The sequence below is a fragment of the Capricornis sumatraensis genome, chromosome 1 (genome assembly GCF_032405125.1).
Source record: "Capricornis sumatraensis isolate serow.1 chromosome 1, serow.2, whole genome shotgun sequence".
NCBI lineage: Eukaryota > Metazoa > Chordata > Mammalia > Artiodactyla > Bovidae > Capricornis > Capricornis sumatraensis.
The window spans coordinates 12,154,643-12,179,216 of NC_091069.1; the positions used below are offsets into that span (position 1 = coordinate 12,154,643).

A 24,574-nucleotide genomic window follows, 5' to 3' on the forward strand; every position below is an offset into this window, starting at 1 on the left:
GACATACTAGTTCTAGGCTCTTTATCTGTATTGTATGTGGGGTTCTGAATAAGCCCCTTCCATGCTACATCATGTATTCCATCTAGGATTTTTAGCACACAGTCTTAATATGCCTTTTTACAGGGTGCATGGTCCATGTGGATGACAGGGTAGCAGTCCAGACATAGCTGTTAAACGACAACTGGATGACTAGAGCTGGACCATTCTACTCTGTCTTCACTGGTGCTGTGAAATTTTGTATGGGGAATAAATTGATGCTAAAGTGAAATTATTGATATTCTTGGTGTCAGTGATAGAAATCAACAAAGTGTGGTATAGTAGAAATGAAAACTCCAGGTTTGGTTCTGATTTCCCCATTTACTGTTTTGAGGTTGCTGAACACCTCTAAGCCAGTTTTCTGTTAAATGTGAATAGTAATTAGTGGTAAAGAACCCACCTGCCAATGCAGGAGATATGAGAGACAAGTTTGATCCCTGGGTTGGAAAGATCCTCTGGAGGAGGAAATGGCTCCAGTATTCTTGCCTGGAGAATCCCATGACAGAGGAGCCTGGATGGCTACAGTCCATGGGGTCACAAAGAGTCAGACACGACTGAAGTGGCAGCACCCACGCACTGATAAACAGCAGGTGACCATAAAAAGTAGGTACTATTTTTGAAATTACTGACTATATATGTGTGTGTGTGTGTGTATTTATGTTGTTCAGTCGCCAAGTCATGTCCAACTCTGCAACCCCATGGACTGTAGCACACCAGACCTCCTTGTCCCTATCTCCCGGAGCTTGTCCAAGTTCATGTCCATTGAATCAGTGATGTTGTCCAACCATCTCATCCTTTGCCACCCTCTTCTCCCTTTGCCTTTGATCTTTCCCAGCATCAGGGTCTTTTCCAATGAGTCTGCTTTTCACATCAGGTGGCTGAAGTATTGGACCTTCAGCTTCAGCATCAGTCCTTCCCATGAGTGTTCAGGGTTGATTTCTGTTTAGATTGATATGTATTTATAGTCAATATATATTAATATGTACATGTGCATACACACACACATATATATGATTCAACAATCCAGTGCAAGTTTGCAAATCCAGATAGGATGAAAGTGGATTAGGTAGACAAGTATCACTAATATTCTTTAATATGTAGTCAATCAAAATTGGATTCTAACACCTAAGCAAAAACTGTGTCTTTTCCATTTTGCAGCAAGTATTTATAAGTGCCTTTTATGTCTCTAGCACTGGGCATGGAAAGGCAGGGGCTTATAGACGGTTCTGGACCTGAGGAAATACTACTTCACAGAAGAACTCAGGTGTCCAGGCAAAAGTTGGGGCAGTTTGTTTTTGTTTCTTTTTTTTAGCTAAGAAGCATCAAGAGGCCATGATAGGTCCATTGCTCAGAGCAAGCAACCACTGCAGCAAGAACTTGTCTGGAAGGGTAAGAGGGGATTAGGACCAGGATTTCAGTTTCAGACAAAACAGGGAGGGAAGTTGGATCTGTCCTGTACCTGATGGTTAGAAAGTTCACAAACGATGTGTGTTGGTTGAACAAAGTAAAAATATAGATTCCTGGGTAATCCTGTATTAAAATGTGGCTGAACTTGACCTTGAGGTTTGAGCAGAGAGGCTGAGTAGTAGAAGATAATTCACTCTTGGAAGTCAAACCTCTGGGTCCAAATCCTGGCTCTGTTCCTACTGAATATGTCTTTAGGTGAATCACATAGTCTCTTTGAACTTCTCTTTTCTCATCCACAGGAATATATCAAAAATACAGTTCTCCATAAAGAGCCTGGCATCAAGTAGGTGCCTACACAGAGATTGTTAGATGATGACAGTCACTGAGGCCTGTACTTAGATGCACCCTCATTTCCTTCAGCAGCACCCAAAACTGAAAGTGCCAGGAGCCTTTGGAGGAAGCTTTGGGCAATTTCTGAGTAAACTGTCTTCCTGGTGGAAAAATGAGAGAGAGGGAAGATGGCTATTTGCATTATTGATGCCATGGATTTGTAAGAATCTATACCTATACTTTCTAAGTTCTATAGCAAAACTGCCTTTTCAAGTTCTCCATTTGATTTTTAAAAATTGAAGCATAATTCATATACCATAAAATTAATCATTTTCTTGGAAGAAAAGTTATGACCAACCTAGACAGCATATTGAAAAGCAGAGACATTACTTTGTCAGCAAAGGTCCGTCTAGTCAAGGCTATGGTTTTTCCAGTAGTCATGTATGGATGTGAGAGTTGGACTATAAAGAAAGCTGAGTGCCGAAGAATTGATGCTTTTGAATTGTGGTGTTGGAGAAGACTCTTGAGAGTCCCTTGGACTGCAAGGAGATCCAACCAGTCAATCCTAAAGGAAATCAGTCCTGAATATCCATTGGAAGAACTGATGCTGAAGCTGAAACTCCAATACTTTGGCCACCTGATGTGAAGAACTGACTCATTTGAAAAGACCCTGATGTTGGGAAAAACTGAAGGTGGGAGGAGAAGGGGATGACAGAGGATGAGGTGGTTGGATGGCATCACCGACTCGATGGACACTAGTTTGAGTGGACTCTGGGAGTTGGTAATGGACAGGGAGGCCTGACCTGCTGCAGTCCATGGGGTCGCAAAGAGTCAGACATGACTGAGCAACTGAACTGACCCTCTCTTTAGGACACACTCATGATCGCAGCCCACTGCCCCGTGGCCCTCCACCTCCTTTGCTGCTGCCTCTACATCTGAGTATCTGGACCCACCCTGCTAGTCCCACTTCCCAGTCCTCTTTCTGCTACCTGGTGTGATAAGGGGCAACAGCCTGCTTCCTTTGCCCCAGTTTCTGCCTGGTCTCTATGGGACACAGCTGGCTCTGACCTGTGCTTATCTTGGCCTGGTTTTCCATTTCTTGTGACACATCTGATAGGTAATTCTTCACTCCTCTCTGACCTGGAGACTATCTTGAATCCAACACTTAGAAAACTCTGAAACGTCTAAGACAGTGCAGCGGCCTCTACAGCAAAGACATTCTACGTATGTTCGTGGTCACCAGTAAAGCAGGAGGCCACAGGCCATGTAACATCATCCTCAGAGAAGCTTCAGTCCTGGAGGAGGTTCCCTCATGGTGGGATTTGGGGATGTGTTCCTGCCTCTTTCACGAGAAGAAGACACAAAGCAGCAGTTCAGTGCTCAGCTCAGAGTAACCTCACAACAAATGTGGGTTTGTCTTCCATGTGAATATTGAAAGACTGAGAGGCTATGCTGAGAATGTAATTGGACTCTATGCATCTTGATATATGACGTATCTTAGTCCTAGAAAAACAAAGAGAGATTTTCTTTCCCTCATTACCTCTTGCATTTTCAACTTTTACACTATTTTGGGGGGTTAATTTCTCTTGGTTTATTTATCCAAAACCTCTTTTTCTCTTCTCGCTTTTTCTGTGCATCATTCGTTCCTGCATTTCTATGAGGGTTTCACGGGTCCCTGGTGGCTCAAACCGGGGACTTCTTTTGTGACCTGGCTCTGGCTCTGATGGTTCTCATTGAACTCTCGGGGGGCAATAGAGAGCCCCGTCTCCTGACCTTTCCTCTGTGATTAACTTCTCCTGCCGCAGTGGTCTTAGCCATAGAGCCCTTCCTGATTTCCCTAGTCTGTCTCCTTCCGGTAGACTGAGGAGGCATAAAAGGGCAGACTACTCTAGGCTTTGATGTTGACCTTTCTGGGTTTCCATCAGTCGTTATCTTTGTAACTCTTGTGTTTGTTTCAGTTGGGTTTGGTGGCTTGCGGCTCTTTCGCAAGCCCCAGGGTCACCCCAGGAAGCCACAGGGCCACTCTCAGGAGGATATTGCCCTCCCTCCCCCCTTCACAGTCAGCTTAGATATGCACATGTCTTGCATTAGCAGACCATCCCCAGCGCCCAGCACTGTGCACCCAGCTCCTCCATCGCTGTGAGCCCCATGCTCTGGCCACTGAAACTGCGGATGGCAGCTCGGCAGTCTGTACTGCCTTCTAATCTAAGATTGCGCCTATCCTCACGTGGGCCTTCGTCCTGTGCTGCTGCTCATAAATCAGGGAGGGGCTGTTGGAAGCCGCACAAGGAGTTAAATACTTTTTTCCCAAAGAAAGTCTCGATTAACTAATGGCATTTTGCACCCCTTCCACCTTTCAAGTCATATTTTCTGCCTCTCACCAGCTGTGACCTTTGTCAAGTCACTTAACCTCTTGGAGCCATAGGCTCCTCTGTGAATTATTCAGATCAGACTTTCAAGACTGCTGTGGGGATGAGATGAGGTCATCTCAGGTCTACCCCCGAGGCACCTTGTAACTCTCCTCACAGCAGCATACGCACCTACAAGAATATGCTTATTTGCTGTCTGCTGTTGAATGTAAGCTCTAAATAGGTAGGGTTCAGAACTATTTTTTCTCTTCTCTATGCCCTCTCCAGTGTGGCACCTGACGCATAGTAATATTGACTGACCAGGATATGGAAGACACTGAACACCTAGTAAATGCACCGTGAGATGTTAGTTTTCTCTCTCACCCCTCCTCAGTTGCCTTTTTTAAGCTGAAGCTCCTAGGTGACTAGTTTATTTTTCCCTATGGACGCTGCGAATCATGTGACGATCCTGTTTCCCTCTTTGGGTTGGCAGTTGGAGGACTCAGAGCCAGATTTGTGGCCATCCCAGCAGGTATGCAAACTGTACAGCACACACTGGAGTACTCACCTCACCCCAGCTTAGGTTTTTTCCCTTTGCTTCTATTTTTATTTTTCCTATTTTGCTGTTGTACTAAACGTATTCCTATAAGTTACCTGAAATTCCATTTAGAACAGGAAAGTGTATCAGCTCATTTAAGCTATTTGGCAAATGTATTTTTAGCCTGGCTACAGAGTGTCCACTTGCTATTTTATTTTTCAGCTATAACTGTCAAATGCCCATTTTTTTCTTAAGTGTAACATAATGGTTTAAAAAAAAGTAAATCATAAGAAACTTTAAAGTAGGAGGATTTGGGCTGGAATCATCATTAACTGTGACCATGGGCAAGTTTCTGAGGATCCCTTTTTTAATCTATAAAATGGGTGGTGGTATAAATTGGATTATTTGAGGATTAAATGAGATAAGGGCCCCCCACAGCCCTTGGTATTTGGTGAGCACCCAGCACATCCCCACCTCTTTCTTCCTCCTGCTCTTCTCATGGCCCCACCATGGACTCTGGGGAATGGGAAACAGAGTTTGGTTCTCCATGACTGACAGTCTGGAATAACCATATAAATTAGCACGTGCTTTATGCCAAATGGGCGACCCAGACAAAATCCTCTGAATAGGGAGGTTTTAGCAACCTTGGGGTGATCTGAAAAGGGATGTTTGGCAGACCACGGGGTTCAGTAGGACTCGGAGGACATAGGACAGGGCCCACAGAGACACGTGTGGCTCAGCCCAGAGGCAGGTTAGGGTTCCTGTGGTGAGGGGCCTGGCCAGGGTCTTGAACAGAACGTGGAAGGGCCCGAGACTTTGCACAGCTGCTGGCAGGCGCCCAGGGAACAGGTTAGGAAAAAACCTCCGAACCTCTTTCTGCTCTTCTTCCACAGCCGGGCACATGCTGAGCTCCTAGCGGAACAGTGGGCTTGCTCTGACTCAGTATGACAGGTTTGGGTTCTGGTCTCAGGGCTGCCATTTACTAGCTGTGTGACCTCACTGACTTGTTTAGCTTCCCAGCCTTTGTTTCTTCATCTGTATAGTTGGTGGTGATGACAGTACTTACCTTGTACCGTGGTCCTGAGGATCCAGTGAGAAAATGCCTGTCATGCCCTTAGCCTAGTGCTGACTGAGGCGAGTGCACCATAAACACTATGTGCTCTTCTTGGCTCCCTGTGCAACTCTGGCCGTTGTATTAGCCTGTGGCCCATCTCTCTGGTCACTCTTAGGAAGACGAAAACTAGGATTATTTGTGTTCTCCAGTAAGGCGTGTTGTATGGTTTTTGCTCGCTTTCCTTTCCCCATTCTGTTGTCCTTTAACCTCTCCAACAATGCTGGGCCTCGTTATTTCAGAGGAGAATTTTAAACTGTAATACAAACTGTGTTTACACTTTGGTTTCTTTTCGGGTGGGAGGGAGGAAGGAAGAAGAAAAGCTCAAATGTATAAGACCAGAGTTTTCCTTTCTTTAAAGACAGTGAACTGAGGAAAGACTGGTGGGATCCCTTTGCAGATTTGGGTATTTGGCTGAAAGGTGGTATGCCTCTGAGAGGCAAGGCGGGGGCTGTGATGTGGTACATTGTAGAGCTCACTATGCATTAATATGCAAAAAGAAAGAGTGGACCTTCCAAACCCCTGGGAGCTGTAAGCTGTATCCTTACTGAGGTCAGAGAGGTGTTGCTCACGTGAAGGTGGAGGCCCCCCTACCTCCCGCCACATCTCCTCTCTCCTCCCCTCCCTCTTTGTCTCAGGAAGCTGCATTTTATGTATTTGGGCAGCCAGTGTTCCTTTATTTCACCTGACTCTTTTCCAATTAGTAGCCACTCTCCTCAGGGGAACATAATTAAGAGGGCCCTGGTTATCTGGGAGAAAGGAATTAGCAAATTGAGAGAGTGCAGTAATGATGAACGGGGACTGCAGGAGCATTAATAGTCTGCAGTGTCCACGTCCATGCCTGTCCATTGCTGGAAGGAGCTCATGCTACAGGATGTACCTCTAAGCACAGCGCTCTGCATCGCAGGCCTGGAGTCAGTGAGAGGATTGGGTGAACAGCCCCCTCGGTTTCCCAGCACTCCTCTTCTTTTGTCTTTAGTACTGAGTATGTGCTGTGAGACAGTTTAGGCTTTCAGTCCAACAGCCCTGACTTTGAATTTCAGCTTCACTGCTTACTAGCTCTGTGACCCTGGGGGCAAGTTACTTCACCTTTCCAAACCTGTTTCTCCATCTGAAAATGTGGATAGTAGTGATACCTTGCAGAGTTGCCTTGAGAATTGTATAGAAGTGATGCATAAAAGCAGCTGACTTATAGTAACTCAATTGATACTAGTTCCTTTTTTCCTTAAGAGGATTCAAAGTAAACACCTTTCAGGTAAAGGTCATTACGTTGTCCCCGCCTTTGACACTAGCAATATAACTCCTCTGCTTTGCAGGGGAGAAGGAAGAAAGAATAGCTTTTACTCTTCCAGGGTGACACTGATGAAGTCAGGCAATGCCATAATTCCCAGAGAACAAAGGCCTAGGGCAGATACACCCTGTCTCAAAACTCAGAGGTGTACAGTACATCCCACAATTGCTGTCATCCATCAGACAGTTGTGACACAGTTGTGATAGCCCGTCTATGCATGAACTTGGTCATAGCTGTTAATATTTTTGTTATTGTTGATGCACTAAGTCACGTCCGACTCTTTGAGACCCCATAGACTATAGCCCACTAGGTCCTCTGTCCATGGGTTTCCCAGGCAAGAACAATGGGATGGGTTACCATTTCCTTCTCCAGGAGATCCTCCCTGCCCAGGGATTGAACCTGCATCTCCTGCATTGACAAGCAGTTTCTTTACCACTGAGCCGCCAGGGAAACCCAGCTCTTAATATTATCACCCCTTTAATTACGTGCATTGTTGGTTCTGCATGTGTGGTGTCAAATTTTCCATTTAAAATGTCTTCCAAATCTCAGTCAGATTCAACGTGGAAATGTAAAGTCAGTGTGAATACTGAAAGGCACCCGAGCATAGAAGCATGGTGCTCATTGCTGTTGGTGAAACAGCTGTTTGCATTGATATTTTCTTGGTAGTCAACAAGCAAGTTCTTTCTTGCTAACTAAAGAAGACAGAGAACATCTAGAAAAAGTATTATGTTTTGTTTCTGAGATACCCTTGAAGAAAACATGGGCATTGATGACTCTGAATCCGAAGATGATCCAGATGAGTCAGGTTCTGAATATGAAGTTTTTTAGAACTAGCTTAACCAAGTTTTTTTGCTATATTTTCTTTTTAAGAAATAGTAATGAGTGGTTTTAAAAATTTGTCACTGTATATGATAAGCAAGTAATGAATTATAGATTACTTGGTGGTTTTTGCATTTTTGGTGGTACATAAAATCAAGGTTAAAGGTTGCCCTCCAAAGAAAGTGATAAGCAACCTGACTGAACTTAGTAAGTAGACAAGTGACAAGAGATCGTGTTGGAATCAGAAACTCATGTGTACAGGTGACGTGTGTCAAGCATCTCATGCTCCTCACAGAGTCTCAGCTGTCCTCACCAGCATTTTGTCAGGTTTCCTTCAGAACAAGGGTAGGAACAGGAAATCTTGGGCTCTAAGAGAATGAGTCCAGTGGTATCAACCATGTTCACTCAGGCTGTGACAAGAGACCACTTGGACATGATAACTTACTAAGTCTACCATGTGGTATTCCTGGGCAAGGCATTTCATGGGTTCTCTCTAATCATTGCAACAATCCTGAAAGATTTCCACTGGGGTTGGTACTGCCCTTTTAAAGACACTTTGCCAAAATATTACAAAAGATGTTAAAAACAGTTCTGCCCTTTGACTTGGTAATTCCATGTTTGAAAATTCGTGCACATGAGATTGTTCATTTTCGTTATGATGTTATTTATAGTGAAAAGATGGAAGTGACTGAATGTCTAACTCTAGCAATAGAGTTCAGTAAATTAAGGGACATCCATACTTGGTGGAATATTATATAGTCTTTAAAACAATCACAAAGGTTGTGGTATAATATGGGAAATGTTAATGGAGCCAATGAGAAAGCAATAAAATATATGCACTCTGTAATTTCAAACGTATTTTCAAATGTTAGTTTTAATATTGGAGGAGAATAATGCAAAAATAAAAGTAGTTGTGATTACTTGATCATGGGTGAGTGTTTCCATTCTCTTTACAACAACAACAACAAAAAAAAAATGAAAGAGAAAAAGTCAGTAACTACCATAACTATTGAGGTATTATTATTGAGAATAAAAGTTGTTTTCAGAATGTAGGTAGAATTACCCAGTTACATACTTCCTACTTTAAGATCTTAAGGAGTCTCTGGTTTTCTTTTTTCTTCCCTCTCTCCCTCTCCCCATTTGAAATTTGTAACCAGTATATTTGCAGAGCAAAAGTGTGGTAGATTCAGGGATGCATTTGAGGCTATGTAAGCTCTGATGCTGGGAGGGATTGGGGGCAGGAGGAGAAGGGGACGACAGAGGATGAGATGGCTGGGTGGCATCACTGACTCGATGGATGTGAGTCTGAGTGAACTCCGGGAGTTGGTGATGGACAGGGAGGCCTGGCGTGCTGCGATTCATGGGGTCGCAAAGAGTCGGACGCGACTGAACTGAACTGAAGCAAGCGATGACAATGTAGAAGGTCATTTGTCCAAATTTGCATTCATAAAAAACATGGTGTGCTGTGATTTCAGATTAAATGTGTTTTAAAATATTTGCTAAATACAGAGCTATTCCAGCCCTAAGTTGGCTAAGAAACTACATTTCTATGATAAACCATAATTACTCTTTGGAAAATTATTGGGCTTAAAAAAAATACCTACCTATTGGTACCTGAAGAGTGAGTCTCACTTTGTCCCTTTCTACGTCTGCCTTCACTTCTAAGATTCCTTTTTCCTCTCTTTCGTTGGTTTTTATTGCAAGACAAAGAGACATGGGATTAACACCTATTTAAAATTCTAGAAAAAAAAATTTTTTAAGGTAAAAGCCTATAGTCAAATTATATAAATTTCTGTGGATATTTATTTTTACCCTTCTCTGGGTTGTTTGAGTGTCTTTTTCTATACATTAGCTCGTTTGCTTGGAATTTCAGTTCTGAAATTCTAATTAAAACTCAGGGTCATTTGTCACTTGCATGACAGTGCTGGTGGGAGCTGGGGAAGTTTATGAGATTTGGTTAAATATTATGGATTTGAGTTTTTCTCCCTTCTATGTGTTTGGCTGTGCTTCTGGACACATTAATAAGTGGCCATTTTTTCTGGAATTCTGTACTCTTCCTGCTTCCTTTCATTACATTAGGCAAGGTTCCACTAGATGAGACATTTGCAGTCTTAAGACTTCCTGCCAGGGTTCAGACTTTGTATTTTTGACATTGAAGCTGTCGTGTTCCTGAAGCTACTTAATTAGAAACACATTCATTTCAGTGTACACTAGAAAAAGCTTGGACAGCAGAGCCAGGCACACTGGGAAGTTTGAGCATTTGTGTAGCTGGCAGCTAAACTAATGGTTTACAGTTTAAGGGAAAAAAATATCGTAGGGCATTTCCTTGCCCCTAGAAGCGAAGGGAAGCTGAATGTGCACAGCAGATACCTTTTTTTTTTTAAGGAGAGAAGAAGAAAAAAGGAAAGAAAAGACAACTCCACTCTCACTGCAGTTGCGTGTCCAGTTCTTTCTTTGGCTATTATCAAATACAAAAGTCTTCTAAAAGAATATTTCCCAAACTGTGCTGCTAATATTCAAGTCTGTTTTACAGGCTCCCAAGATATATTACTGCTGAGATCTGTAGTAAGGAGAACATTTTATATTCTGGAGAAGGATTTTTGCTTGAAGAATTTTATTTGTTGAATGGTAATGAGGGAATTGTTCTCTTTCTTATTTTTAAATGTTTGAGCAATTTTAAAATGCACATCTGATGTTTCAAAAACCTTGGTTGCCTATCCATTGCTTTCAGGATAAAGCCTAAACTCTTTAGCGTTCAGTGGAAAGAAAACCTCCCCTTTTTTCATTTCTTACCACCCATTCCTTGTTCCCCTACCCTATCCCCAAGAAAGCCACCTTCCTAGGTTCACTTCCATGCCACCAGCTGCCCTGCAGGGAACGTACCTGGTCACCTCAGACTGAGGCAGGTGTCTTTCCACTGGTCTCATAAAATATCCTTTGTACCTTTCCCAGGATGTATCACATGTTGGAGAGACAGATGGAAAAGTTGTCAATCTCTCCCTTCATCTCTACTCCCTCCACTACTCCCAGGAAAAACACTGTGTGGGAGGTGGGAATTTTCAGTCCAGTATTACAAAGTCAAAGTGCCACAGAGGAAGAAGCTTTGGAGTCAAATCCTAGGGTCACTGCTTGTTTTGTGGCATTGTTGCTCAATCGCTCAGTCGTGTCTGACTCTTTGCAACCCCATGAACTGCACCACGCCAAGCTTCCTTGTCCTTCACTATCTCCCTGAGTTTGCTCAAACTCATGTCCATTGAGTCAGTGACACCATCCAACCATCTCATCCTCTGTCGCCCCCTTCTCCTCTTGCCTTCAATCTTTCCCAGCATCAGGGTCTTTTCCAATGAGTCGGTTCTTCGCATCAGCTGGCCAGAGAATTGGAGCTTCAGCTTTTGCACCAGTCCTTTCAATGAATATTCAGGTTTGATTTCCTTTCGTATTGACTGGTTTGATCTTCTTGCTGTCCAGCACCACAGTTCAAAAGCATCAAGTGATTTAAGTGCCCTGGGCCTACTCCCTCCTCTGTGAAGTGGGCATAATACCTACCTTGTGAGGTTGTTGTGTGAATTAAGGAAGTTGAATTTGAAGTTCCTTGTATAATGTTTATCCCATTTATCATTGGTAAGTAGCAACATAATGATAACGTGTATGTGTGTGCACCTGAAACCGAGGGAAATGAATCCATGATGCCCAGGTTTTAAAGCCCTTGGAGCTGGGTTCTCACCTCCTGCTCAGTCACTAACTAAGGGAACCCATTGCTCTGGGAATGAAGCACTTTGAAAAGGTTTTTTGAATTACGATATCATCAGATGGCATGTGTGCAGTTGGGTTGGAGATGCTTACTGTCTGTGATACACCCTGTCCAGTTAGAATAGACAGTTAGATCACGTCTTTTGATGGCAGAAGGAAATAGCAAATTAAAAAAAAAAAAAAATCATTCCTCTTTGAAGCACATTATGCCCTCCATCTGACATTGCTGATTGCTTTTTCTGTTGTGATCATGGCAACAGTGGTTCCCATTTGTACCAGGAACCATACTGGTCACTCAGTGTATATTTTCTCATTCTGATAGCAAGCTGGCAGTTAGATTCCAAAATGCCATTTTAAAGATAAGGCAACTGAGGCTGTGCAATCACATGCCTGCTATTTAGGGACTAACCCCAAGGTCAGCGCTCTTCCTGCCACTCAGACTGCTTCCAAGGCTGCCTGCATTTTGAAATTCTTCCTAAGTTTCTAGGCTTGGGAACAAAATGTCATATTAGGATTTTTGTTGTGAAAGAAAATGTAACTGTGCATACGTTTATTAAAACAGTTTTTCTCCAAATAGTGAACCATCTGTAATTTTCTGTCAGAAGCAACAGACATTAAAGCAGCTGTGTGTCTCTGTTTCTCTTCACAGTGCTCCCATGCCCTACCTCATAGGAATCCATTTAAGTTTAATGGAGGTAAGTTGACTTCTCTCCTCCCCGGATCTCTCTATTTGTGGTTTTGTTTGCTTCATGGCAGTGGAAAAGGTGCAGTCTCTGGATTCATGGCGCTACACATGGGAGTGTGTCAGAGCAACACCTCATGCACAGAGCTGGGCGTTCAGCTTAGACCCTTTCCACTGGGCTCTTGTTTCCAGTGTTTTTCCACTTTGTTTGGAGATTGTCAATTTTCATGGGTGAGGGAGTGAAGTTCAAAGAGGCAGGAGGAAAGGGTTCTTCAAGGGTTTGAATGAGGGAAGGAAAATGATTCACTTTTCAAAATGATGTTTATTATAAATCACTGCAACTATATTATATTTTTCTCTGTAGAAAATGTGGTATAGAAAATACATAGAAGTATAAAGAGGAAAATTAAAATTATCCACAGTATCATTATTCCAGATTCATCTGTTAGCATTTTATTGTTCTTCATCCTTGTCTTTATTCTGTGAATATATATTTTGTATAAATGTACTTAGCTGATATGGTATAGAATTTTATGTCTTTATTTAATATTATGGCATGGGGATTTCTGCATTTTCGTCTACTGTCAGTAATAATTTTTAATTTGCTACCTGTCCTTCCAACTGTTTGAATATGCCACAGCTTAGCCATTTTCCCGTTACTGTTGGACACTTATGCTGTTTATAATTTTTCACTATTATAAATAGCATTTCAGTGAACATCTTTATGCATAAGGCTTAATCTGCATGTTGACTTACTTCCTTAGCATAGAACCCCTAAAGTAGAAATGCTTGGTCAAAGCTATGAATCTAAGGACAGATTGCTTTCTGCATGGCTGTACCGAGTAAATAGCAATTCTTTTAAAGGACTTTTCTGTGCTTTTGTCAGTGTTACTGGTTTGTAGACATGAACCCTAAGCTTTTTGCTCCTCGGGAGAGAGCTGAATTTGCACTGGAGCAAAATAGGACAGGAGGCAGGGGACTTGGCTGTTTTGCACAGGAGACAAGCTCTCGGAGGAAAAAGCTAAAGCCATGTCCGTCTGCGATGATGCTTTGCATGGCTTAAAGGAAGTGCTGCTTCTCTTCTTCTGTTCCCTTCATTTCACGTCGACGAGGACCACCTGCTTCTTCACTGTTGCACACTGTGCTATTGTGCTTACGAAAATGAAACAAGTTGGTTATCGAAAAACCTGTTTGTTTGACATTGAGAATCTTGATCAAAATAGACCACAGAAATCTGCTCAAATTTCTAATTTGACAGGACGGCCATGTGGCTCCTACATTCTGTTAACAGTTCCTCCTTGTCATCACCCAGCCCTGAACACATACAGTACACAGTTTATGGACTATCTTGGATGGTGTATTTAGATCAGATTGAAGAGATTTCTTCTGTGTTTTACCTTTGTTTGTCAAGTTTGGGGGTGTGTTCAAAGCTCCTGTGAAAAATTGAAAGTGAATACTTGCTAATAGACCTTTCGTGCCAATTGTTGTACAGTTGGAAACACTAATCTAAAGACCATTTGGTCTATCAGCATCCACAGCTCTTTCCTGCCTCTTCTGCCTTCCGGACTGTTCCAGCGCGGATTTTTTCCGACTGCTTTTCATGGTCCTTTACCTTGAGCATTGTCCAGGTTTCCAGTCTTGGCTTGCTTTTCTTCTCTATATACCCTCTGGCCATCTTTTTAAAGGCTTTTTGCTTTTGCTACCAAGGTGATGTCAGTGACTCCCAGCTGTGATTCTAGCACTGACATGCCTCTCTCTGAACTTACAGCCCAGAGTTGCAAGTCCCAGTTGAAGGTCACCGAGATGTACTATCGATGTCTCAAATTCAGTCTTCCCCAAACCCCTTATTATCTGTAATACACACCCATCGAGTTACTTCACTCCCGTTCCGCCGTTTCTGGTCCCTGTGAATGGCACCACTGGCTAAAAAGTCACAAGGGGACACACTGAGCATGGCTGAGTGTCTGCTTCCTGATTCTTTCTACAGTGACAAAGTCTCTGACATGTCTCTCCCTCTGTTCCTTTCTCATTGCCTTTATAGATGTTTTACTTTGCTTTTTTAGATTTTTCCAAAGACTTGTTTTTCATTCAGAAATCTAAATCAAGTCCTCTGCGTTCCAAACATTTTGCTAGGTCATAAAGGTATGCAGATGAGTATGAAATTCAATCCCTGTCAAACATGTAGGGGCTGCCCTCTACCTGGTCGCTCTAAGCTTGTAGTCCGCCTTCCAGCCGCCTCTGCCCACCCCTGGGTCTGCTCATCTCCCTGCTGCTGTCAAGCCTTCTGTCTGCTCACTGTCTCCTGTTAGGGCTCTGGCTGGTCCCTAACACCCCCACATCCCTGCGCCCCTGCCCGCTAAGCTTCCTCTTCCACAGCTGTTTGAGGAAGGCCTCCCATTTGACTGTTGCCTTTGCTTACTCTACCTCTTGCCCAGGATGACAGCTATTGGCTTCCCTGTCCTCTTCATCATCCCCAGGAGCAGGGGCTTTTTGGGGACAAGGACTATGCTTTGATCACTGTGGTGTCCTCAGTACCCAGCAGGATGCCCAACAGGTGCTTTCTGAAAAGAAGGATGGAGTAAGTGCATGGAAACCTGGAATTCAGAACACACTTAGAGCCCTCCAAAAAGTGTTGCTGTTTTCAGGGAACCCAGCACCATAATTTTACTTAAAGATGGAAGGAGTCAATTTTTTAAAATATGATTGTAGTAATTGAAAACAAGGCGGGTGGGGGGGGAGGTTGTAATAAAACATGCAGTGCACAACATGCATAATTTGGGAGCTAAAACTTGAGACAGAGTTTTGCAGTTAGGTGAATGGTTCCAAGTTCACTCTCCTCAGCTTTTGAAGGGTTTTAAATGAGAAGGTTTGGGAAGCACTGGCCAAGATAAATCTTAGCCCTGTTGATTTAAATTAGGGAGGAGTTTGCCATGCTGTACTGATATGTGGTCAGAACTGAAAGAAAAACCAAAATAGTAGTTGCCCCACTCTTGAAGCCAGCTGAGACACTCTCCAAACAAAACAGCATTGCCCACATGTGTGAGGCAGCCGTGAACTCCCAAGTCGAGAGATGTAGTCTCCTGATCTCCCCTGGATTTCAGTTCAGACTCAGAGTGCTCTAGCCGTGCGTTTTGATCGCACTGATCTCGTTCTGTTATACCTTCAAATGAGAGAGATGCTTCCCTGAGACTTCTTCCAAGAACTGTGGGCTATAATGCTTGGGGTGGAGCATGTACCTGGCCCCAAAGGAACGCTCTTTCAGGAAGGAGCTAGGCAGGGCCCATCTCCTCTTGCACACTAGTTTTCTTACTGGCAATTCAGCAAAAGGCTTATTTTTTACTGTCTTGTTATTTTTTCTTGAAAGCTATAGGCACCTTATTATGCCTTTGCATATGTGCCAGAATTTTTTAAACTTCAAATGAATGTGGCAGATGTTCATAAAAGTTTAGAAAAAGCTACCATAGGAAGACTTTTTAACCATTTTTATGACACTCAAATTTGTTGCACAAAAAGAAATATAAATTATAACCTAGTGTTCTCATTTGAAAAAAGGTTATTTGGGGAGAAGATATAATTCCAGCCTTCATGCTCTTACAGGGTAAGAGCTGGTAACATAGTCACCTAGAAGAGTCTGCCTTCCTTCTAAAGTGACAAGTTTCTAGCTGATCCTCATTCTTACCCCTCCACTGCCTTTTTATATCCTTTCTCTCATTTAAGCAAACACTAATTTGAGGCTGGTGGTAAGTTAGCAGGATAGCCAAGGGTATTGGCATAGACCTAGTTTCTTCTTGGAGAGAATGATCCTGTTAGCTGGCTAGGAAATACCAAAACGCGGCCAGATTACACAGTAACTATTTCCCTTCATTCCCTCGACCTCAGTTGAGTTCAGGAGATGCTCTGCAGCTCCTGCTCTGTGCCAGGTCTGGTAGCAGGGTGCCAGATCAGGTCTGGTAGGTGTGTTCCTTCTCCTTTTTTGATAAATGAAGATCTTCCTTTCCAAGCCTCACCAATAGTGCTCTGTACACAGGCCTCAGAGCATGAGGAATGTGTGCAGAAGGTGGTTTGTTTTTGTTTTTGTGTTTTTAATTCCTGGTGGTGGGATGGTCAAGAAGCAGGAGATAAAGGTGATGGTAGTAACACAGTGCAGACAGAGGCTCAGGTTAGCCTGAGGATGAAGCTCTCCTTTCCACAGAGGCAGAAAAATGTGTCAGTGGGAATGGGCCGTGGGTTCTGTCTTTCCTGCTCCCTCCTTGTTTGATCTTGGGCAAGGCGATGAACCTCTGCACCTGTTTTCTTGCCTGTAAAATAGGGGCAGTGGCATGAGTTCAATGAAGGTCAGCAGCCATTGCTGTTTTTATTTCCTTAGTGCCCTTAAGCCACTTATGTTGAGTTGATGGCTTTGAAATTGTGTTTTAGGGACTCTTGGGTTCCAGGGATTATCATCTTCATTCCCTAGGGAAAGAATTTCAGTAGAATTGGCTTGTAGCCACCCTGATTTCTCCTGGTCAACAGTGCTAGAGACCCTGTGCTGGGGGTGGGAGTGGCACTTCATAAGAACTTGATAATTTGCACTTACTTCCAAATTCCCTGCTCTACCATTCCGCTCAGTAGCAATGTCAGTGTTATTTTGTGTCTGTATTTACTTTCTTCATCTATAGGAGAGGTTCAGTTCAGTTCAGTTGCTCAGTCGTCTCCGACTCTTTGCGACCCCATGGATCGCAGCACGTCAGGCCTCCCTGTCCATCACCAACTCCTGGAGTTCACCCAAACTCATGTCCATCGAGTCAGTGATGCCATCCAGCCGTCTCATCCTCTGTCGCCCCCTTCTTCTCCTGCCCCCAATCCCTCCCAGCATCAGGGTCTTTTCCAATGAGTCAACTCTTCGCATGCGGTAGCCACAGTATTGGAGTTTCAGCTTCAGCATCATTCCCTCCAAAGAAATCCCAGGGCTGATCTCCTTTAGGATGGACTGGTTGGATCTCCTTGCAGTCCAAGGGACTCTCAAGAGTCTTCTCCAGCACCACAGTTCAAAAGCATCAGTTCTTCGGCACTCAGCTTTCTTCACAGTCCAACTCTCACATCCATACATGACCACTGGAAAAGCCATAGCCTTGACTAGACGGACCTTTGTTGGCAAAGTAATGTCTCTGCTTTTGAATATGCTATCTAGGTTGGTCATAACTTTTCTTTCAAGGAGTAAGTGTCTTTTAATTTCGTGGCTGCAGTCACCATCTGCAGTGATTTTGGAGCCCCCCAAAATAAAGTCTGACACTGTTTCCACTGTTTCCCCATCTATTTCCCATGAAGTGATGGGACCAGGTGCCATGATCTTAGTTTTCTGAATGTTGAGCTTTAAGCCAACTTTTTCACTCTCCTCTTTCACTTTCATCAAGAGGCTTTTTAGTTCCTCTTCACTTTCTGCCATAAGGGTGGTGTCATCTGCATATCTGTGGTTATTGATACTTCTCCCGGCAATGTTGATTCCAGCTTGTGCTTCTTCCAGCCCAGCATTTCTCATGATGTACTCTGCATATAAGTTAAATAAGCAGGGTGACAATATACAGCCTTGACGTACTCCTTTTCCTATTTGGAACCAGTCTGTTGTTCCATGTCCAGTTCTAATTATTGCTTCCTGACCTTAGGACCCATCTTTTAAGAGTGTGGTGAAGATTAAAGAAATGAGTTCCATGTATGTCCAGTGTATCCCAGTGTATGGCCTGTGGTCAGTACACAGTACACATCCCCTTCTATAGAAATGTTTGGAGAGCCTGCTATGTACTAGGCGTTGTATTGCACTAGGGGTTCTATATAAAATGGTGAGTGTGACACACTCTGTGCCTTCAGAGTTTTGTCTGAAACAGATGCAGATAAGCAGAGAGTAAATGGAGGGAGTTTGAGAAGCTGTAGGGTCTGCTAGAGAAGACAGTAGACTGAGCCTTGAGGGCTCTGCTTCTCAGAGGAAAGGAATGCCTGAATGGAAACTGAGCAGATAAATTTGACTCCCAACAAGGGGACAGGGAGCATCATCTACAAAGATTTACAGTGTAGACCATGGCATTTCCCAGGAGGTCTGAACAGTTCATTGTCTGGAAGGAGCTTGGAGCTGAAGTGGGGAGAGGATTGCTGAGGGAGGCAGGCCGGGGCCAGGCCATCCAGGGGCTTGTAAGCCGTGTTAAAGAGTCTCAACTTTATAGGGCAGTGGGGAGCCATTGAAGGGTGTAAATAGGGGAGGGACATGGTCAGGCCACCGCCTCCTGGGCTGTTAGAAACACTGTCCTTCCATGTAAAATGTTTGGAAATGGGTTAACCAAGTTAATAAAGTAGAGTGATATTTGTAAAGATCAAGGTAATTCTCAAGGATATTGCACACCACAACCATATATATAAAATTCAGATGTTATTGTCCCAAACCCAAGCTTCTGAACTGTGATAGAGATGTTTGTAGTGAAGACTTTCTTTGCGATTTTAAGCACATTTTTTACTAGATTTTAGTTTCCTCTCTGTTTCCAACTACTTTCTATGAATTAGATAATTTTTCTACAGCTCAAATTTGAGAGGATAAATTTAGGATATATACTAAGTACTAGTTCCAGGTAGTAGGAACAGGGGGAGTGACACCCAGGTACCAAGATCATAAGGCCTCTTCCTACCTCTCCCACCAACGCAATTTCAAGGCACATGTGATGTGGGCACAAGGAGACAGGCCCAGCCCACAGCTTACGTCTCTTCCTCACCATCTTTTATGTAGAAAGGTTTAGCTGGAGCACATGGAAGCCTGATTTTGCAAATGCACTAAGTGCTTGGGACAGCATTGAGCCAGCACTCCATGGACAGCATCCCAGTCCATATTGAAATGCCTCTTCTTGATCGCTAGGACCCAGATCTGGTATTTGTCTGTGTCTGTAATGGTTTAACTATGAAGCTTTCACACAAAATAACAGGATTTACTTATTTACAGACAAAGAAAAATGACTTTTATCCCCTTTTACCTCGCAGAGAACTTGAATTGCTGTCAACTGAATTGGCACCATTTTAACTAGTTTTTTTCTTTTCATTTTTCTCTTTAGGAAGTCTTTAATCCTTTGTTCATTTTTTAATGTTTATTTTTTTAAGTTTCATGGTGAGTGTTAGAATATTTCTTGTTTACCGTTGTACCATTTTGCTTCATCACAGGACTCCACAGGTAGACAGTAGTCAGATATAGTTTTCCCTTGTTAATATTGCGGTTCATGCAAAAACTCTGAGCCATAACTATATGCAGGTATAGGTGGTGATTGTGCATCCATCCTGACAAGAATTGAGAAACTGCATGTGAGATCGTTTGTTAGTGATGAGTAATCATAGCCCTGCTTTATAAAAAGGTGATATTTGCCTGAAAAATTCCACCTGGTAATTCCAGTCATAGGCTCATGGGAAGAGCTTTAGCAAGAAAGGGAGAGGCCCTCTCATTGGGAAGGAGCTACAATCTTTTGTGTCTTTCTCAACACCACACACAGTGCTGGGTGCTCCACCTGTTCTCACTTCTGCACATCCTAAGAATCTCTCTGCCAAGGAGGAGATATCCGTATTTGCAAATGGGGAAGCTGAGGCTCAGAGAGAGAAAATAATTTGCATCCAATTTCTCTGCTCTGATGGACTTGTCAAACCCCAGCGCCCCTGGGTGAGGCTGTGTAGATTACCCCTAGCCCTGCCCCAGCCCTGGGCATATAGGCTCTCACCTTTGCCTGAGCTTCTCCCTCTCAGGGAGGCCTCCAGGCCACGTGCTGGAGATTGTGGCGAGGGGAAAGGAGGGGTGAAGTTTGCTAGCCTCGTATTTCTCCAGAGGAAAGCTCTGAGTACACTTGTGACTAGGGCTGGTTACTTAGCCTCTCCAATCTCCATTCTCTCATCAGTGAAATTGAGATCATATTATCCATCTCAGAGAGTTGTGAGAACTAATTGATATAATGGATGTGAAGGGCTTTTTTAAAAAAAAACACTCTACCAAACATTATTCTTCATAGTGAGTACTATAAAAATAAGAGGCAAAGTTTAGATCAATGAATCCCTAATGCTTGCTTAATTATATAAAAAGAAAAGGAGTTGGCCAGTAGCTTGGTCTTGCTAGAATTTCCTTAGCATGCTGTTATCAGGCAAAATCATCGCATGTGAATCTGTCACATCCAGAGCATTCAGAGCAAAATTAGAGCCTGAAGAACATTCTGGATTTCACCTGATAAATTTCCTCTAGAAGCCCTCTCCTCCTCATGTGGCATCTGCTTTTAAAATGAGTGTGGTTCTTAAATGTCACTTACCTTAATGTTGGAATTAAAGCAACTTAAATCTCTAGTAGTAATTTATGTAATCAAAGGGAACAAGTACTTCTGGCTGGTTTAAGTATCTCTTGCAGTCAGTACATTTTCAGTCTAATTTGTTGTGACTGAAATGTTCTCTTGTGAGATGACATAGCTCCCTGTTATAGATCAGAAAAACTGAGTAATTTATTAGGGAGGATCCCAGTAGAAAATGCAAAACCGTCATTGATGCTTTTGTTTTCCAACTTTCCTGTCATCCCTTAGCCAGTCAGTTTAGCAATGTTGAAACTGACTTCAAAGAAAGCCTAAAGTTTCTAAATTGTTCCTAAAAGAACTTAACCAAATTTCTATCAGATTGAGATAAAGAGCAGCATGCAGAAAGCTATGGAACAGAGTAGAAAGAATTCTTGGCCTCTAGAGTTGTGGAGACCTGGATTCAAAGTCTAGCCCCACTGCTGCTAGGCGACTTTAAACGTGCTCCTTTGTTTAAAGGAGAAATCAGGTTAGCAGGAGGAAACACAGTTTGAGTTTGACCACTTTGTACAAAACTACTATTATGTTATCCTCTGAAGAGATGCCTATTGAAAATATTTAATAATAATAATATCACCCATTGAATGATGTTCTACTAATATACATGGCACTTGAGCCATGTAATTTTTAATTGTCACGCCTTTGAGAGGGGTGCTCCTATTTTACAGATGGGGATGTAAAGGTGCCTCTTTGAGCTTCAGATTCCTTGCTTGTAAAATGGGTAGATTCTCCACTTTATAGAAACTTTTTAATGAGGAGTAAATGAGAAAATTGGTACCTGACACGTTGTAGGCGCCAAATAAATGGAAGTGATTATCAGTATTATGTGTGTGTAGAACTGGTAAATTTTCTTTAAAATAAGCTGAGACATCTACCTAAAGTTGGCCCTGCCCTCTTTTTCAGCCTCATTTTGTACTTTTTATTGAGTGACTTTTTCTAAATTTCATTAGCTTAAAGGCACTCTCAACTGAACACAGCCACATGGGACTGGTGACTTCTTTTCATAAACTCCTTGCAAGTGATTAGGGTCAGGGCCATCATGGGTGCTTAGAGACCAGCATATGATGATTGAAGAGCAGTACCCTTGGTCGGCCTAGTCAAATCCCACTTGGAATCAGAGCACATGTGGTTTTGTTTAACACCATGCTCAGCAGACTCACGGTACAGGTTTGTGACCATCAGACATTTGTTGCTGATATGTGAGGTCACCACAGTAGGGGTGTTTGTCAACCAAATTAAACTTCCCCTTAATGACCTAAAATAATTGATTCAGAAGGCCTTTAAATGGACCATGGAAATGTGTAAGCAAGCTGAAATCTGGCATTTTATACAGGAATTATTGCATATTGTTCTGTTTGTTTTGCTTTTGTTGGGAAAAATGTGTGTGGACCAAGGGTTTTAGGAGACAGACAGTGACCCTGAGTTTGAATCCCAGCTCCACTATTTGTCCTGCTTGGGCAACTCTCTGAGCATCTGTGCATGTATGCCATAACATCTTCATCTGCAAAATGGAGTCACCTACCTTAAAATGATGACAGCTAGAAGTAATACGGCTGAAGTTCCATGCACATTAGTAGGCCCTCACTCAAAGGTAGCTGCTGTTATTGATAAAGCATTTCCTGTGGGCATCTCTGAAGAAGAGGGCTTAATAATAATTCTGTACAGAGTGGTCAAACTGTAATATAATAAATCTACCTTCTTTTCCCCCTACTAAGCCAATTTCTCCATTAAACTGCTCTCTCTACTAAACTTAAACTTATCTATAGAGGAAAGTTTGACTAAAATTGAAGCCTGTAAACCTCTGTCTACATACAGTCTGATTCTTAGCTGATTTCAAAATGAATTTAAAGTTGAGCATTTAAAATAAATGCCAGTTAGACTACAAAAGAAGTGGGGCTTGCTTTTTTTTTTTTTTTTTTTTTGCTTGTTGGGTTCAGACATTCAGGACCTAAGCTCAGGCCTTTGCAGGTATCGAATGAGGCCACTGTACTATGTCTGTTTAGAAACAGAGGCATGGGTTCAGAGCTTTTCCTAAATATAATCAACAGTGGCTCTTAAGTTGGACATTATCAACATCCCACAGAATGTTTTTTGTGTCCTGCCTAAAACCCTTTCTTCCATAAACCCAAATATCTGACAAAAACTAAAACCTGCAGACTGGGCCTGCCTAGACTCCTAGACATTCTTAACCAAATAGAATATCTGTTAAATCCTGGTGCCTAGGAGTCAATTGTTTTAAAAGATGCAGTCGTAATAAATTTATATCTTGCCTTTTCAGCATTTCATTGAAAGTATTTTGTACTGACCGAATGGGTTAAATTATGAAGCTTGATAAGTACATATGCACATTACCCATCCTTAGCTTTAGAAGGGAAAAAAAAAGGAAGAAAAAGATAGCTATGATTTTGGAAGTCATCCCAATTTTTAAAAATAAGAGAATTTGGACATTTTGGCATATGGGGTTTTTTAAATGAAATTTCATGGAACTGAAAACAGTCAATTTTAGGTTTCCAAAAATTGTTTTGATTTTCATTGGTATAAATTTGCTGCACATGGTTTTAGGGAAGTTCTGAGAGATGCATTTGGGACTTCGGGGTTGATTTTTTTTTTTTTTTTTTTTGAGATTTGTGATTTATTTTTAAAAGGTGATTTTTTTTTTTTAACTCAAAGTATGGATTGAAGGAGATCAGAGTTCCATTTCTAGGACAGTTTTTGGTAATGACATCGTTAAGCATTTCCAAGCAACTGGACTTGGGGCTGAACTATTGGGCATCATTTCAGCACCTTTTGGACACAGCACAGCAGATCTGTCTCCTAGCATCTCGAAGTTAGAGTCTCGAGGCCAAGTGGTTCGGGCCGTTCCATTAGCAGCAGCTGCTGGTGATAAGCACTGTGAAAGTCACCTGTGTAGGGTCAGACTTATTGCACATCAAGGTTCAGCAGTGTCGGAAGAGCGGGAAGATGCCCAGGAGGGGGCTCCAGGCCACCTGCTGTGTGAGGATCAAAGGGTTGAAAGGTCAGAGGGCACAGCTCCCTTAACCATATCTGTCTGTGCAATAGCTATTTCAGATTGTAAATCCTGGCGATTTCATTAAGTCCTCCTGGCTGCTACTGGGGCATTGAAATAATAAAATTTTATATCTGTTGCCTTTCCTGCCTCTGGCAGCCAGGCTGATACATTCTGTGCAAAATGGGGCATCTTTATGAAAACCTTTTCCGGAGTGATCAGAACAGTCTTAATGAAGCCTCAAATGAGGAAGCTGGGGTTCACAGGACCTCATCCTCTGAAAATGTTTTTTAAAAAGAAAAAAATCACACAAACTGTTTAGCAGCCTTTGGGATTTATGTAGCACCTCTCTTGTGATAAGCCAGTCCCAAAATATTGCCTATTGCTAAATGGTTAATCTTACACACAGGAGGAAAGGTGAGCTTTCTCAGTGCTTCTGTTATTAAATAGCCCCTGTTCTAATGACAACAGGGTCCTTTCTTTTGGGCAACCCCAAGCAACTCTACAGATATTACTTCCCACTCGGCAGACCTTTCGGGTGTTTTTAGAGACATGTCTCCTGAATATGATTTTCCAAATATTTTTCCTAGATCTTAAAGTTGTTATGGACCTTTAGGGCTCCTTGGCTCTTGGGCAAGACAAATCACAGTAATGGCTGCCCCTTTACTGCCCATATGTTTAAGACCCCCTGTCGTTTGTTTGAAAAGTTAAGAGATTTTCACAGTGAAGGTGCCATTTCTGAAATTTAAAGTGTTTCTTTTCACCGGGAGATAAGTTCACTCTGATTAAGTCCGTAATTCTCACTAAGCCATGTTTATGGGGGCAATAAACAATGTTTCAGCATGCTTGTTAAATTGGGTTTCCAACCTCTCCACTCTTTAAAAATTGACATTTCAAATAAAAGGCAGGTGGAGATGGGAGTCCAGGT

General features: G+C 42.6%; 1 protein-coding gene across 1 annotated transcript in view; it reads left to right on the top strand.

Annotated features, from left to right (window-relative positions):
- DENND1A (DENN domain containing 1A) overlaps positions 1-24,574 on the top strand; it is a 539,355-nt gene that overhangs the window by 317,445 nt on the left and 197,336 nt on the right. The window contains exon 11 of the mRNA XM_068966275.1: positions 12,280-12,325. Within this exon, the coding sequence (XP_068822376.1) occupies positions 12,280-12,325 (46 nt within the window). The remainder of the gene's footprint in view (positions 1-12,279; positions 12,326-24,574) is intronic.